General features: G+C 32.9%; 1 protein-coding gene across 1 annotated transcript; it reads right to left on the bottom strand.

The window, feature by feature from the left end:
* Positions 1-12,502: 12,502 nt before the first annotated feature.
* Positions 12,503-15,984, bottom strand: LOC107850875 (trihelix transcription factor DF1). Its single transcript, XM_016695672.2, has 2 exons — positions 15,469-15,984; positions 12,503-14,734 (listed from the first exon to the last, which is right to left on the bottom strand). The coding sequence occupies exons 1-2, from the start codon at positions 15,774-15,776 to the stop codon at positions 13,048-13,050; spliced, it is 1,995 nt and encodes a 664-aa protein (XP_016551158.2). The 5' UTR covers positions 15,777-15,984; the 3' UTR covers positions 12,503-13,047.
* Positions 15,985-18,678: the final 2,694 nt, after the last annotated feature.

Genomic DNA, 18,678 nt, shown 5'->3' with positions numbered 1-18,678 from the left:
AAATAAAATCAAAATCAAAATCTAACATGTAGTATAGATCCTAAAAAGCAATAAAACAAAGAACATGTTTTTCCTTAAAAACATGCCATACGTTTTTTTATGTATATAAATTTTGGTTCTTAACTTTTTTCCTTTCCATAAATAGATTTTTCCTTAAAAACATGCCATACGTTTTTTTATACATAGAAATTTTGGTTCTTAACTTTTTTTCCTTTCCAGAATTAGGGTTTTCCCTAAAATGTTGCTAACGAAAAATTTTAACATTGCATTTAATTCCTTTTTGGTATGAGATTCTTCTTTATTTCTTTTTTTCTTTTATATACTAAATATTTGAATGATAATTTAATAATAATTATTTCTAAAAATAGTGAAAAAACGATTTTGTCTATTGAGGAGTATTTTAATAAAGGGTAAAAAGTTCAAATCACTTTTTTTAGGGAGTTCACACTTTTAATATTATATATATATATATATATATATATATATATATATATATATATATTATGTCGGTTTGATTCGGGTTCGGTTTGACTTTTTTTTGTTAACGCCAAACCAAACCAAGAATGGTCGGTTTTTTCTAACATCAAACCAATCAAATCTAATCATAAGTTAATTTTTTTTCTCGGTTTGATTTGGTTCGTCGGTTCAGTTTGACTTGACAATTTGGTCTGTACACTCCTACCCTTGAGTTTGGTTGCCTATCAAAAGTGTTGTAAATATTAGAGTTCTCTTTCCAACAAAAAAGGACACTCACAATTTCAACGTTTCCATGCTGAGATATAATTTGTCTCGTGAAGCCATGCAAACCTGAAATTGAAAACGTATCAGCATGCAGAGCAAACTTCAAAAAATTATCTAGGATAATTCTGAAGCTGTTAAATCATGAATTTTATATGTTATATATTTTTGAGTCTAGTTTCAAATAAAATTAAGTGGCTCATGATTTCATCGCTCGTACTTTGAGATATAAAAGTTTTAGTAAAGACACACAGATCTAAATTTTCAGTATGACAGAATTTAAATTCAATTTCAAAATTTTGTCTAAAATAATTCTGAAGGTATTAAATCATGAATTTTGGATATGTTATATATCTTTGAGTCTAGTTTCATAAAAAGACATCAAGCTCCTTATGATTTCATCATTCCTACATTGAGATATGAAGATTTTAATAGAGGTATATAGATCTAAAATTTTCAGCATGATAAAATTCAGGGCTAAGTTCAAAAAATTATCAAGAATTATATTGAAGGATTTTAATTCTGAATTTTGGATATGTTGTATATATTGAAGTCTAATTTTTAGAACATTAAACGGATCATGATTTCAATAGTCCTACAATGAGATATAAATTTTCTACCACTAACATGCTGTGCTGAAAAAAGTGACGAAAATAAGAGAAAAGTGGGAGCAAAAGAAATTACCTCAATATTATTGATGGCTTGGAAAACCCAAAAGTGATACTGAAAAAGTGGAGATCTACATCCTTTTATAGAGTTGTAGGATGGATGTTTCATTCTCCGATACAAATTCGAATTGGAGGTGGTTTCCTTCTTCCATACAAATTCAAATGGGAAAAGTTCTCTTCTCCCAAATAAATTCGAATTGAAAGATTCTCCATCTCCAATACAAATTCAAATTGGGGTTATTTTCTTCTTCCGTACAAATTCAAATTGGAAGAGTTTTCATCTCCAATACAAATTCAAATTGGAGGTTGTTTTCATCTCCTATACAAATTCAAATTGGGAGTTGTTTCCTTCTTCCGTACAAATTCAAATTGGAAGATTTTCCATCTCCAATACAAATTCAAATTGGAGGTTGTTTTCTTCTCCAATATAAATTCAAATTGACAAAAAATTTCTCCAATATAAATTCAAATTGGAAGGATTTTATTACTGGTTAAGTAAGACGTTTGAAATTGGAGATCATGCCTAAATAATCATACTTCAGGTCTAGTCTCTAAAGTATGCACTCGACCAGCCTTGAAGTAGGGACAATTTGTATGTAATGAAATTTTGTTAAATTTAAATCTGTACGAAATTCGGATTATATTAAATTCAAAATATATTAATCTCAAATAAATATTACAGGTTAATATAATTGGATTAAACATTTAAGTCCAAACATGCATGGCTTTAATTAAAGTCCAATTGTTATTGGGTTAGTCCATTAATTTGGGCTAGAAATGACTAAGCCCAAGATGTCATCATATTAATTTGGGCTACAAATGACTAAGCCCATTTTAGCAAGCCTAAGATGTCATTATGTTCTAGAGGCCCAATTGGGTGTCATATGTCAAATGACGTGGCATGCCAAGTCAAGTGAATGAGCCAATGGGATCATGCCACATGTCAAAATGATGCAGTAAATTAAAAGTTCATAAAAGGTGTCATGTCACTTAAATATAATTGGTCAAAGAAAGTTCATATTTATCATGACTCTTCACTTCCTACAACTATAAATAAGGGTCTCATGATTCAGAAAAGGCACCAACAAGTTTAACAAGAATCAAGAGAGAGCGCGTGGATCAAAGCAGCAGATTTCTCTATAAATTCAAGAACAAGCTCAAGATTTCAAGATCAAGAGTTCAAGGTTCAAGAACAAGCTCAAGATTTCAAGATCAAGAGTTCAAAATTCAAGAACAAGTTCAAGCTTTAAGATCAAGACTACAAGATTCAAGAACAAGCTCAAAGGCCCTTGAATTCAAGTACAAGTCGAGATCAAGTTCATTAAGTCTTCAAATCAAGTTCAAGTTTAAGATCAAGATTGTAAAATTCAAGAACAAGCTACCAAGCTCTTGGATTCAAGCACAAGTCAAGATCAAATCCGTCAAGTTCAAGTTAAAGTTCAAGATCAAGCTCAAAGCCCTTGAATTTATATTTGAAAAGGCAAATTAGAGGAATCAGAGAGATTGTAACACTCACTTATTGAAATCAATAAATTGATTGATACAGTATTTTTCTTGTCTCAATTATTATTTTTTGTCTCGAAAATTTTATTATCCAATAATGATAATATATACTTGACTTTATACAAGATATTAACAGAGGCGGACCCATGTGGAAAGTAGGGTGCACGTGCAGCTGTTAATTTTGGAAAAATTAGGTGTATATAAACTAGAGAAGAATTAAAATATTTGTTTGTGCACCCCTTAAACACAAAAGCCAATTTGGTGCATTGGTTTTGTTGTCCTTAGTCCCTCTGCACGAACATTAGAGCGCGTATTTGAATACTCATGGCTGCATATTTCTTGTCAGTGCTGGTGCCACGCGACACTGCTTCAACTGACATGCATCAAACCATATAAAATACTATTCCCTTCATTTAAAAAAGAATGACCTACTTTCTATTTTAGTTCGTTTAAAAAAGAATGACTTCTTTCTTTTTTTAATAACTTTTTAATTTCAACTTTCCACGTGGCATATTTAAGACCACAAGATAAAAGGGCATTTTGGTACATTTGACATATCTTTAATTTAAGACCATAAGATGTAAAAATCTTCTTTATTTTCTTAAATTTCGTGTCAAGTTAAACTAGGTCATTCTTTTTTTAACGAAGGGAAGTACTATATAATAGGTCTTCTTTAATTTTCTTCTGATGTAACTTGATACAAGCTGAAAAAGCAATAAGGGGTGTTTGTACGCGTCCAGTTATATTTCTAACATTAATTGGTGAGGTAAAAATGCCAGAAAAAGATAATAAAGAATTGGCCTCGAGACATTAAGATGAAAAGAAAAGTACAAACTACATAGTAGCAAATTAAAGAGAGGCCGTCTGTCCACTAATTTACAAAATCATATGAAGAAAGACTATATGTAAGAAATAACAGCTAACTTTGCTTGCATTTTCCTAAAATTGTGGTATGACAAAGTTGTATGCTTGTACTAATATTTGTTTTTCATTTCATGACGGGGTTTGCCTTTTAAATGGATTGATGTTTTTATTTTGGTTAGTTAAATGTGTTAGTCTTAAATTTTGATCCTTAGCGATCAAACTTATGTCTAGCAAGGTACAAGTTTCAAGGGCGCGAGCAAAACTTGTTGATACAAGATCAACAAGGAGGACACAAAACAAACACCAAAACAGTCCACTAGTTCACGGGAACCAAGGACCCTCTTGGTGACCATTCTCGGATTCAAGATTACAAGACAAGAACAACAAGATATCTAGGTGTATTGACACCTATTTCAGAGATCCAACAAACTAACAAGTAGTTAACAAGATCAACAACAACAATATGATAACAACAATAATTCACGGTTTTCACATAAACCCAAGGACAAGATGTTGACAACAATAATATGTATAGATAGATAGGTAACTTGACATACAAATGTATAAACACTATAAACCTAAGTGTATATTGAACACAAAGACCCAAGAATTCATACAAGTAACACCAAGCTCTATGGTGACCTCAAGAAAATGGTTTCCCAAGCAACCAACGTTTCAAAACAAGCAACCAACACAAGTGATTCCACATTTGTATGAAAATCTCAAGAGCTCTCAAAATATCCCATCAAAGTTATGAGAAAATGACCTAATATGTTCTATTTATAGCCTAGGTTACAACTTATTACAAAATGACTAAAATGCCCTTAATGAGCCAACACTCCAAAGCTTGTTCCATTAGTTGGCCAGTCACCCGAGCAAAAGTTCTTTACGTATTGATCCACAATCACGATCGTACTCGTATCATCCTCTCTTTCTTGAAAAAAGATTCAACCTCAAATCCGAACCTTCAAAATAATAGAGGAGACAAAAGAACATATATTCCTCATGACATGAGGGTTAAAGTTAGCATAATCAACAAAAAAATATCAAACCACGAGTATACATTCTACACATATTGTGGGAACTTAGGGAATAAGATACCCTTTTAAGCACCAAAGGAAATAATTGTCTATCCACCTAAGCGTGACAAGAAATAAGACAAAAAGAAAAGTGTACTTCCTTGGAGCAAGGACCATAGTGTAATCTTGGGTTCTTCATCATCAAGAGGTCAAAGTGGAATCAAGACCTCACCTTTTTTGGGCCAAGCATCATCATGAGGTGCTCTCCTCATAAATCTGCAAGGCATATTAACTTCCCTTTCTTCCACCACCCTCTCAGGTTCACCATCATCTCCATCATCCTCTTGAGGAGTTCCTTCACTAATATATTTTTGGTTACTTTATCCTCAATAAAATAAGGATCACCCTCCACTAGTACAATGTTCCTTCGGTTTGGGCACTTGCTAGCTTTGTGACCCCAACCTTGATACTTAAAACAAATGATACCCTTAGGATTAGGAGTGGAAGAATTAGTACCTTCAAGCCGTGGATACATTAAGATTGTTTTATCAAATGGCTTCTTCTATAAGGGCTTGTAGGATTTGTCCCACCCGAAGGTCTTCTTAGCATGATTGTTCCTTTCAACTTCAATGGTTGCTTCTACAAGGTCCTCAATTCGGTCAAACTTGTGGACAACTAATTAAGAAACAAATTCATAGCACAATCCACCCTTGAGCCGAGTTAGGCAATGATTTGAAGGTTCGACTATGTTAAGATGTAGGATCAAGTTTTAAAACTCATCATAATACTCCTCCACACTTCTATCTCCTTGCCTCAAGTTGTAGAGCTTTGTTAGTTGCTCTTGTTTGTACCTTTCTATGACATATCTCTCCCTCATAAAAGCTTTTAATTCATCCCAATCTGGAAGGTCAAGATTGTCATTCCTTTCCCGTTGCAACCGCTTTGTCTCCCACTAAGTAGATGCATAACCTTCAAATTGAGCAATGGCATGTGCGGCTTTCTTTTGGGAAGTTAACTCGTTGAGTTGGAAAATCCAATTACATTGTAACTCCCAATCAAGATAGAGAGATGGATCACTAGTCCCTTTGAAAGAATGAAGAGTAATCTTAATGGAATTTAGGCCCGTGTCTCTACCCGCATTGCCTCCTTGGTCCACTAGACCTTCTTGAACATGAGGTCGGTGTCCCAAGTTGCCCCTACCATGAGGAGTTAGTCCAACTCTTCCCCCTCGGCCTCTATGTCCCCTACCATAACTCTTCTTCTATTGCGCACAAATTCCGTAAAGAGAGTTGCTTCATCTAACCCCTCACCTCCATAAAGACCCTCACCTTCCACATCATCAATTTGGATTGGTTGGTTTTAGTTTAATGGTGCTCTCGGCATATCAAGGGGGTTTCGGATTTGGGAAGCTTCTTGATGAACTTGACTTCAATTTTTTCGATAAGTAGGGACTTGGTGGATGGGTTCATGGGTTGGTCTAGGTGGATCGAGAAATTGGGGAAATGTATCCGGGGTGGTAACATGTCCACTAGTAGAGGCGTGGTAGTGTTTCGGACTTGAATGGTTGGAATCTAAACGAACTTCCAATGTATCCATTCTCCTTGAAAAGGAACCCTCCATCCCGTCCATCTTTCCTTCCATCCTCTCCATTCGACCACTAAGATCATATTTCACGCTCATTATGGCCACCAACAAAGCATCCATAGTTACCTCTCTCGAGGCTCTTGGACTACCTTCACCCGAAGCCATCATACCTAATAAGAAATACTAAACAAAACACAAACAATAACAAGTTAAGGTTAGCAAAAATCACCCTTAGTAACTCTCAAGCTCATACTTTTTCAAGTATCATTCAATTGGTCTCACAAGTGTTGGTACACCGTTTTTACTCGAATGAAGTTACTTGGTTCCACTTTCGTCTTAAGGTCGAAATGGATTTTTGTTTGCAACGACTCAAAACAAATTTGTACATACTTGAATCAAAAGGCTACAACGAGTTTTCAAAAAGTTAAAAGCACACAAAGAAACGTAGACACCAATAAACGGATCCAAAACTAATTTACAACCTAGTAGACAATTACGAGTTTGTTAATTAGCAATAGAATCAACAAAATGCAACTAAGAAACAAAGATTAGAAACTAAGAAATCAAAAAATTCGAGCTTACTTATGTTGCGTGAAAAGTAAAACGTGATGACGTGGCAGCCACGTAATTGGTCGCGGTCCTACATAAATTTTTTTTAATCACCAATTTGAAGCTTTTGTTTTTATACAATTTGGAATGGATGAGTTTGTCTTTTGGTGAAAAAATTCAAGTCTTAGAAATTTTTTCAAATTCCAACTCAAAAAGTGAAACTTGACTTTACTATTCCCACAAAACAAGGTCCTTGAAATATGAAAAAGTGGTTGACAAGTCTTTGAAGTGATGTGTTCAAGTCTCTTCACCTATAACTTTTCAACTTTATCTTACACCTTTTTTGGATCTATTTTATACTTTATATTGGTTAAGAGATGTCAAGAGGTGAAAAACAACAAGATCTCAACAACAATTTCTCAGAACACCATCAACATTCACCTTCAAGTCCACAACAATTGCAACACACGGCCAAGATCAACAATATCAACAAGATAAGCTCAAACCTTTAGATCTAGACATTTTAGTGTTGGTAAGAAAGAAACCAACACTAGAAACAATCTAAACAAACAAAAGACTACAAGATCTAGTCACAAAGAAACATGTCTTAGCCAAGAACAAGAACAACTTCTACACCTTTTTTTAAGCAAGCTAGCCCAAGATTGATCTTGTGAGAACAAAATCAAGTCATGTTTTGATATCAAATGATACAAGATCGACAAGGAGGACACAAAACAAACACCAAAATAGTCCACTAGTTCACGGGAACCGAGGACCCTCTTGGTGACCATTCTCGGATTCAAGATTACAAGACAAGAACAACAAGATATCTAGGTGTATTGACACCTATTTCAGAGAGCCAACAAACTAACAAGTAGTTCACAAGATTAACAACAACAATAACTCAGGGTTTCCACACAAACCCAAGGACAAGATGTTGACAACAATAATATGTATAGATAGATAGGTAACTTGACATACAAATGTATAAACACTATGAACCTAAGTGTATATTGAACACAAAGACCCAAGAATTCATACAAGTAACACCAAGTTCTACGGTGACCTCAAGAGAACGGATTCCCAAGCAACTAACATTTCAAAACAAGCAACCAATACAAGTGATTCCACACTTGTTTACAAGTGATATCCACACTTGTATGAAACTCCCAAGAGCTCTCAAAATATCCCATCAAAGTTATGAGAAAATGCCCTAATGTGTTCTATTTATAGCCTAGGTTACAACTTATTACAAAATGACTAAAATGCCGTTAATGAGCCAACACTCCAAAGCTTGTTCCATTAGTTGGTCAGTCACCCGAGCACGAGTTCTTTAGGTATTGATCTACAATCACGATCGTACTCGTATCACTTGTGAAATATGATAATGCAAAAATATAAATGTATTTCCCGAAAAAGATAAGGATATTTATCTTGAGAAGTAAAAATTGAAGACAAGCACAAAATTAATGACCCGTTAATTTTCCTTTGGCGCTACTAAAGAATAGATCCAAAGAATATATTTTTGGATTTTATTTCCAGCATTCATTATGAAGTTCAGATCATGGAGCGAAGACAAATATATTTTCTTCCATTACAGGTTGTGTTTTTAATGTGTGGTTATGAATCAGCATATTATATTCTAGTGAATATTAGGGCGATAAAGTTCGAACATATTCATAATGTAAGTGTCGTAGAATTGCGAATGCTATGATAATAAATGTGTGTATAGTGTGGGTACGTACTGTGATTAAATAATAGTAAAAATGAACATCAAAGAATGTAAAATTAACGCACGTTGCTGTTAAAATCAGAGAAGGTTGATTGAGATGCATTAGTCTTTTAAGTGTGAAATTATGATAAATGAAGCTGTTAAAGGGAATCACATAGACAATCGAAAACCTACAATTTCTTAAAATCAATGAAACTTTGCTAAAAGTGGGTACGATGAAAGTAAGAAAAACTGATATAGATAGATATATATTAGCTGAAAATAGATTTTATTCATTGATTTTTAGTTGGGGGTCTATCGAAAACAGTCTCTCTATACTAAAGATATGGACTACACATACTTTATTCTCTTCAGATCCTACTTTGACATCATAGTATAACTGATTTCGAACCTATTAATTATTTTTGTAAGATTATTTTGACCTTCTATACTATACATAGATTTATTTTTCCTAAGAAAGTAAGAATAGAACAAGTTGTTTAATTTAACGTCATGTGGGAAGAGGAAGAAAAAGTATCACCATAAACTCGACAACTTATCAATAATTCTCTCTTTTTTTCTCACCATCCATTATCATTATCATTATCTATCGTCATCATTATTATTCTATCTTCTTTTCCCCTTCTGTCTTTCTTCCAACAACAACATTTGTGGGCTACGTGAAAGTCAACAATTCCTTCAATGAAAATTATGCCCATGAACTACATTCTAAAGTTTTCCAAACTTACTGACAAGGTTGTGGTGGGATAGTTAAGAATTGAGATTTTTCTTTCTTAAATTTGAGGTTTTGGGTTCAACGGAAAAAATTATGTTGATAGCACTGATCCTATAAATGAATTGTATAATGTGCAACTTCAAACTTAATAAAATCTCAATACAAATATTCAACATCAGATGAGAAATAAAAAAAAAGAAAAAGATGAAAATAACACCTAAAACTAAAATAATTTTATAAAATTAGCACTTGAATTTAAAAATTCGGTAAATACCCATTCGGTGATAACTATTTCCAACCGAATAGCCAAGCACTTTGAAATGCCATTTTATATCCATTTAGTCCTTCGCTGCTTCAGTCATTGTTTGCTCATCTTGGTTTTTTATTTTTGTTTTACTTTTAGAAAAAAAAAAAATTATGGTTGCTTTTTTAGAAAAGACCATCACTGCACTTGCTTATTTTCACTTCTTTTTTTTTCCGCTCCTTTTTGTTGCTCTTGTTTTAAAAAATATTGAATGTATAATTATTTCTGTGTAATAAATATATTATTAATATATAATTAATGCATAATGTGTATACACTAATTGTATGATGTGTATTTACACATACGCTAATTAGCATATTTTTTTCATACATCAATAATGATATAATTTCTGTATGCATTGTATATAGATTCGTATTTATACAATAATTATACAATTTCTATACATATTTTATACAACCTTTAATATAATATAAAAGTGTATCAATGTGATATAAAAGTGTATCAACTGAGTATAGAAACTGCATGTGACCAATGGGCCAAATGACTAAAAAACGGAAATAAATTGAGCCGACTGGCTCTAATTGTCCACATTTTCAAATTATGGGTCATTTCTTTTCAAAGTGATCACCCTCCTTTCCCCATAAAAAAAAAAAAAAGATATTATTCCGAACTCTACTTTTAGTTAGTTTGCCCGACCCCACCTTGCAAATAGCTATGAGTTACTAGTAAAAAATAAAGTCATATACCTTTTTTTTTTCAATTTATATGGTATAGTTAGAATTCGAGATTCAAATTTTAAAATTTTAACGGTAAATTCAGATATAGAAGCTTTAAGTGTTTGAAATAAAATTTAGATTTGAAAACAACAACAAAAGTAATATAAATAATAATAATTAACAATTTAAAAAATATAATCGGCATATATGAAAATTTTTGGAGAAGAAAAAGCTTGGTAACTTTCAAAATTCTCAACTATGTCACATGAATTGAGACAGTGGGAGAATTATACAATTTTTCAAATCATAATTAGCCCTAATCAGTAACAGGTGTATGTGTAACTGAATAATATTATTTTTTTGTGTGTAAAATTAATGTTAATTGTTGGTTCAAAGAAAGACAAACACAACATTCCCTAAGATTATTGCTTGTCATGCTTGATCAAAGTTGATTCTAGCTAATAATTTTGGCTGACCAATTTTTTTGTATACTGTAAATTGATTTCTTTTTTTGGTTCTTTTGGTGGATGGAAAAAGCTGGTGTATCTTATAAGAGAGAATGAAAGGGTATACTCCGCATAACTAGTGTATAATTAGTGTATAACATTAAGGATTCGTTCGGTGTGAGATATAAAATACAATAATCTCAGGATAATATGCAGGATTATTTTATCCTGCATTTGGTTGGAAGTATTATGTTATCCCCAAATTATCTATCTCACCTTTTATACTATAGTGATGGGATACGTGATTCCATCTAAGTTATCCCATACACATGGTGGAATAACTTATCCCGAAATACCTACTTACTGGATAACTTTGTACCAACAAACGATCCTAACTATTTACAAATCATATAGTGATTATATATTGTACACTGACTAAAAAGTATAGTAACTAGATTATGATTCTTTATTTTCTTATTGTCGGCTTTATTGGACTATTGCATGATATAAAAAGGGAAACTTAAGTATATCTACCCTTCGGCCAACTAATTTACCAGCATGGTTCGAAGCATATGTTATTTATGCCCTTTGGTTGTATATGTTTTGTATGCATGTAAGATAATATATAGTATATCTATATGTAGCATCAAGGATACACTAGTTATATACTGTGTAGATTTTTTATGAAATAGATGGTCGAATGATATTTAGCTGTAATTTTTCCATATATAAATCAAAAAAAAAATAAAAATGAAACAAGTGACCGAGTACATCAATTGTCCGAAGTAAAGTTTTTTCCTCTTTCCTTTAAGCTTGAAGATGGAATCTTAAGGCTTAAGCATAAAAATACACTATTAGCTGTTTTTGCAACTTGAGTAATATTTCTCTAACTTTGCCTCACAAGTTGGTATGAGGGAAATAATTGTCCTTGTTTTGTTATTTTTTCTCATTGAGTAATTAAAAATACTTGTTCATCTTTTTAATTATTCTAAAGAGTATCATATACAGTTGTATATCACCTAATATAACTAGCATCTATTATTGCACAATAATTTTTTCTAATCCTACGAAAAATTCGCAGGATATTCTTTTGGTGAGCATCGGCTAAACTCCCTCTTGTGCAACAACTTACAAATCATTAGAGCGTCAATATGGCCACAATTAAAGTAAAAATAGGTTAATATTATTATTTAGCTAGTTATATTATTACTCATTAACAATTTCATTTGTTTTTCAACATCTCTATTTAATTTAAATTTGGTGTCAAAAGTTATTTAATTTCACAGATTATTTAAATTTTTTTTGGTAAAATTGTGATTTGATTAAAAAATAGTAACTTCATATAATATTATATTATATATATTTATATAATTAACAATTTAAAATTTAAATTAAGATCATAAAAATAATATATTTTAAAAAGCTCGCAGCCCATAGTATGATAGGTCGGACTTATTATTTTCTGGCCTATCATATTGATGGATCAACCCAATTTGACCCGTCAAACTTCAAAGTTTGTGTGAGCTAACCCAAATAGCTGAGTCGGTATTCTACAAATCATGAAGAAGATCTAAACTACACGAGGCAAGTCCAATAAATGCATGTGGGAAACCACTCATTCAATCAATTCAGCCAACCTTGGGAATATTGCACCAGAAATTATAACAAGAACCTTAAACATGATTTAAATCACAAAAATGAAATTATAAAAACAAAGAAAATAGAGAATAAAAATTAAAATTCTGTAACCATTTTCTCACATTTACATCCCCTTGAACAAAATACAAGAAAAATAAAAAGCAGTTCAAATTACATTATTACCCTGCACTTATTCTTTTATGTCTCCTTTCTCTCCCCTCACATCCCTTCAATAAAACTTTATTTTCCAAATTTCAAATAATAAATAAATAATGAAACTGAATGGAAATATACTTTAACCCCCTCACCCCACCCCACACACAAAAAAAATAATAATAATAATAACAACTGTACCCTTACCAGATCCCTCCAAAAAAAATGAAAATGTAAAAAAAAAATACACATGTGTAACTTAAATGCCTTTGCATTTCCAAATGATATTTTTACTGCAGTCACCGTCTGCTCTCACCAAATAGGAATTTCTGAATACGACAAATTACTGCAAAATCTGTTGTCCCACTTGCCATTCCCAATGCACAGTCACTTCTGAATTTTCTTTTTTCACTCTCTTTATTTGAGAGTTTGGCAGTCTTATTTTCATGCTTATAGTTCAAACTGCAGTAGCAGTGGTTGTGACGGTCGCAGCCGCTATTGATGATGGTTGTTTGTTTGTCACTATCTCATAACCATCGCCCTCATCTTCGTCATCTTCATCTTCCTCTATGTCATCTTCATCCTCGTTATGATCCATGCTGTCACTTTCATGATTATCGTGATGATGTTGATTATTATAGTTCGTACTTCCTTGTTGTTGGACCTGAGGTTGTATTTGAGGAAGTGGCCATTGTTGCTCCGGTTGAGCCATGATGGGAGCAATAGGGGTACTGTTTTCTGGTCTTAATCCGAACACAACTGTATTTGGTACAGTTTCATTCTTGGATTTTTCCTTGTATAATGCCTCCAGCTGGTTGAAATATGGGCAAGTTTTGGAATCTTCTGGTCTTTTCTTGTTGCTTTCCTTGACCTTCTTGAAGTACTTGTTTATGTTCTCCCATTTCTCTTTGCATCTCTTGGCATTTCTGTTGTAACCAAGTTTTCGCATTCCAGCTGAAATTTCCTCCCAGAGTGGCCCTTTTGGTCCGTTTTCTTGGTACTTTAGATCTAGGCAGGTTCGGAGACTGATCAACGCATCGATTTCTTCTTTCGGCCATCTTGACGAGCTTTCTGGAGAGAAATTCTCGCCACCATTATCGGTTTTTGGGGTTTCAAAGGATTTTGTCGCGACAGGTAATGACATTGTCTCTGGTGTTGGTGTTGGTACTGGGGTATGTATTGTCATTGGTAGTGATACAGCGATAGCTGGTGGTGGTTGTGGTTGAGGAGTTTGTGGTGACTGAGAATGTGGCGGTGCAACCGAAGGCTTTTTGGGCAATTTTGATTGCATTTGAGTTGGCGAAGTATTGATAGTATTACTGTTAAGGACTGGAGTGTTTTGCTGTTCGGTTATTTTTTGCAAGAATGCGATGATTGTTGCATCCTTTGCTGCTGCCATTGATCTTTCTTGGACTAAAAGATCGTGTTCCCGATTCAATCTCGCCATCTCTTGTACTCTCCATGTCTCCTCCCTCACCATCCTATCCCTCTCGCGCTTTTCAAGTGTTTCCATGAACTTCTTCTGCAACTCTTCCTGTTTTTTAATCACATCCTTCATCAACCTCTCAAAGAAGTCCTTCCATTTCCGCTTCTTCATGTGCCGCCTTTGTATATCCTCATCTGATGAAGTCGAAGAAGATGAAGTCGAATTTGATAGAAAACTAGTGGTTGTATTACCTTGAGGTTGATTTATCTGGTTCAAGTTAGCCATTGGCTGTTGTATTGCTGGTTGTGATTGTTGTTGTGGCTGTGATAGTAGCAGTGCAGGCATCATAGGATGATTAACAGCCGGCACTGCTGCTGTCACAACATTATTATGAGAAACAACAAACGGAAGACTTTGTGGTGATGAAGCAGCATTATTTTGTGGCATTGGCATGGGGGGAGGATTTACAGAAGCATTTCCTGACCGCATTGGCATTGCCATTGCCATTGTTATTGGTGGTGCTGCCAACGGAGGTGGGGGTAAAGAATGAGAAGCTGGATTGTTTTCCAAAGCCTGTAACTGATCAAAGAAGCGATAAGTTTTTCCATCTGCTTTAGAAGCACGACCTTCTTTCGTTCTCCTGTGATACTTGTAAACGTTCTCGAATTTCTCTTTACATTTCTTGGCACTTCGATGATATCCCAAGTCCGCCATTTTTCTGATAACAACAACAATTGGCAATGAAACAATTAGAAAGAAACATACCAAAAAAAAACCTCTACTTAATTAACACACCTCATCTATCTTATCTGATCTCATATTCATTATCCATTAAGAATCAAACAAAATCTCGTACTAATACTTATGCTCGTATATATTTTTACATATATAAAGATAGTTGGTAATAGTAATAATTAATAAGGATTAAGAAACCATTAATCAAAACTAAGGTAATTTAAGAAATGAAAAAGCCTACAAACTGGAAAGTCATGTCTAGAAGCACATTTTTCCATTGAAAGGAAAGACGAGAAGGAAATAGCATCAAGAGTCATTATGCAAGATCTACGCAATGTTTTTCCTAGAATTCATTCATATATACCTTTGCTAAATTTATTTAGAAACAGAAAGCATTAAAAGTGTTGATGATCGAGGAGGAGAAAGAAAGTCATCCTAAATTTTGTGCTGGAATAGGCCAAAAAATTGCATAAAAACATAACTGAATAACCAAACAACTGGACAATGAATTCTTCAAAAGCTGCTGAATTCCGGATAAATGAACTGAAACAAATGACTACATATATAGATCTCTTTAGTAGTTCTTAAAAAAAAAAACACACAATAAAAAATAATGATTCGGTTACTGTGAATAATGAATACTATGCATGATGAGGAGGAGGATGAAAGGGTTGGTTAGTTAATTACTCTTAAGAAGAGAAACAAAATTTTCAGTACCTTGAAACTTCTTCCCATAAGGGTCCTTTAAGACTTGAGTCCTTGAAAACAACATCCATATCCGATCTAATTTTCAATAAACTTAAGGTCTCTTGTCTATGCCATCGATTTCCAGCTGAGTTCCTTCCTCCTTCTTCGCTAAATCCACCACCGCCAACTCCCACATCTCCTCCTCCACCATCACCCCCGCCACCCTCACTGCTTCCGCCACTTTCTGGAGCATCTTGTGATGGCGGTGGTAGTAGTGGTGGAGCTGCCGAAATGACAGCTCTACCGGGAGTAGTACTAGTAGAGGAGACACCAAGCATCTTACCCCTATTCTTCTGTGTAAGCAATTACAGCCAGCTGAAATTTTATAAAATAAAAATATTTAATCAAACAACAAAAAAGATTGGTGAATTCTATGGGTTTTTATGAAGATGGGATGTAGTGAATTTGTTAGTAATTTATTTCAGTGGGATCTGTCTGTCAATCTCGACCCCCTCCCCCCCTCCCCCTTAAAATACAAAACAAAAAAGTTTACACACACACAAAAAAAAAAAAAAAGAAAAAGAAATTAAAAAAAAAAAAAAGTAAATGTATTTTCTTTATTATCAAGATAACCAGAAGTAGGGGTGTTCATGGATCAATTTGGATCGGTTATTGGTCAAAATCATAACCAAACCAATTTAGTCGGTTTTTAAATTTCTAAAATTAAATCAAATCAAAACAAAAAAATAACCGTCAGTTTGGTTCTTCTCGGTTTAGTTCGGTTCAGTTCGGTTTCTCAGTTTATAACTTTAGTTAATCATAAAAGTTGAAATTTTTTTAAAAAAATCAAATTCAACATATGAGATGTCAACCGAGTATTGTTCCTCAACCTTGAAACCAAGATGTCAATTTACTGTTATATTTAGGCAAAGCCATGAACCATAAAAACGCTTCTATAAAAGTATTTAGAAACTATATATAAGAGAATGGATATGATAAACCCCCCAAAAAAGTAAACACATAATTTTTTTGCTCAATAAGGACCAAAAAGAAAATTCAAAACTAGTGATTATTTATAGTCTAATAAAACTCACCTATAAAATCCCGTAGACAACAAGATAATTTTCACAATTAGTATCGTTTGTCATTCGAAGTGCGAAAATCATTAGAATTTCATAACGTACCATCAACTAGATGGAGACATATGACTAAAAGTGATATGACTAAAGTTAAATTCAAAATTAATTTTTTTGATATAAAAAATATTTATATTTTATTTATGAATAATATATAAATATAAATATTTTATATATGCATACGTATATGTATATACAAATATATATATATATATATATATATATATATATACATATATATATATGTATATAATAAATTTTATCTGTTCGGTTCGGTTTGATTATTTTGTCGGTTATTTTAGAGTAAAATCAAAACCAAACTACATAAGTCTCGATTTTAAAAATTTAAAACCAAACTAAATCTAACCAAATATCAATTTTTTTAATCGATTTGATTTGATTCGCGGTTCGAGTTGATTTTTAACCAAACCATGAACACCCCTACTCCAGAAGGGGCACTTAAATTGTTTCAAAACAAAAGCAAATGTATTTTCTTTATTATCAAGATAACCAGAAGAGGCACTTAATTGTTTCAAAACAAATACTGTACTGCTACCTCCGTCTCAAATTTTCTAATTTAATTTCTCATTTTACTTGTTTTATTTTTCATTAATCAAGAAGAGACAAAAAAAATTTCATGTTTTACTTCTTACATTAATTACTTTTTCTTCAAATTAAAATATAAACATCATTCAATAGGGATACTATGATAAACTAGTCATGTTATTAATTATTTTTCTTAATCAATATGTCATCTCAATTTGAAATAGATAATTTGAGATCGAGGGAGTATTAAATATACATAGTGAATAATGTGTATGAATAGGTTGGCGAAATATATGTGTATTAAAAAAAAGGTGTATGTGTACTTGTACAGTGTATAGTAGAAGATGGATTAAAAAAAGGGAAGAGGGAGATAATTAGAAAAGGAATTACTTTAAAATTCTCTTTTTTCTCTTAATTAAATCACAAAATTTTTAAAAAATATATATATTTTTTAAATATATCTAGTTAAATTGTGGCACATAAAATTAGAGGTAAAAAAGTATTGAAAATGCATAATGAATAATGCGTATGAATGTTGGCGATATATATGTGTGAAATTGTATAGTATATGGTAGAAGATGGATGAAGAAAAGGGAAAAGAGAAGGTGCAGAAAGCGACGAGAGGGATAATAAGTTGGTTTTTGTCTGTCCAGCTAAATATAGTTAAAAGCCGGCTCAAGGAGGTCATCTTTGCCTTTTGGGCATTTTGGATTTCAGTGGCTCGTCTAAAGTTGTAAAAAGGCAAATTAAAAGGAAAAAGAGGGTTGTGAGGGTGGGGGGATGGGAATTACCACGGATGGAGTCACAAATTCGATCAAGAATGCAGTAATATTTTTCCTTCAATTGTGTCAAGGATATGCATAAGTAAATATACCTTGTAACAATTATGCATAATAAAACATGTCCTTTAACTTATCCCTAGTTCATATTTATAACCTTCAATTTTGAATGTCTTCAAGTAGACACTTAAATTTGTATATAATTAAATAAGTAGACACAATCGTTTTATGTGACATAATACACATAAGACACTATGTAGAACAAGAATTAGTCATGTAGGATGTCACATATGACACATGTATTGTAACGAACCCGAATTCTCAACTCAACAATCAATACACAAAGTGAACAAAACTAATCAACTTTAATTAATACGGAAAGGAGAAATTACAGTACGAAGAAGAGGAATAGTAGTAGAAGGGGATGAAAGGCCTAGAGAGAATTGGGGATGAGAAGCATAGTCTTTGTCTAAGCAATTATCACAGTTTGCACCAACCTATTCTTACTAGAATGTGCTATTCATTAACCCGTATCCCACACATAGCCACTTAATGTGGTATTGGCTGTTTTACCGTAACTGCTTTCGGCCCATTCATAACATGTATCTACTTATTCAATTATTTAAAAGTTTAAGTGTCTATTTGTGCACATCCAAAGTTGAAGGGCATGAATGCAAGTTAAATCCAAGTTAAAGGGCATATTTACATATGGCCAAACCCATCGATAGGACCTCAAACTTGTCCTGAAAATTCACTTAGGCTCCTAAACTAAGACTTGT

This window comes from Capsicum annuum, chromosome 12 (genome assembly GCF_002878395.1).
Source record: "Capsicum annuum cultivar UCD-10X-F1 chromosome 12, UCD10Xv1.1, whole genome shotgun sequence".
NCBI classification, from domain to species: domain Eukaryota; kingdom Viridiplantae; phylum Streptophyta; class Magnoliopsida; order Solanales; family Solanaceae; genus Capsicum; species Capsicum annuum.
The sequence above is the reverse complement of the archived record's forward strand: the minus strand, read 5'-3'. Positions and strand labels throughout refer to the sequence as shown.

Bases quoted from the DNA above. Each gene is read 5' to 3' on its own strand.
- LOC107850875 (XM_016695672.2), bottom strand. From the start codon at position 15,776: ATGCTTGGTGTCTCCTCTACTAGTACTACTCCCGGTAGAGCTGTCATT. The intron at 14,735-15,468 runs GTACTGAAAATT...TGTTGTTATCAG, and splicing joins TTATGGGAAGAAGTTTCAAG to AAAAATGGCGGACTTGGGAT.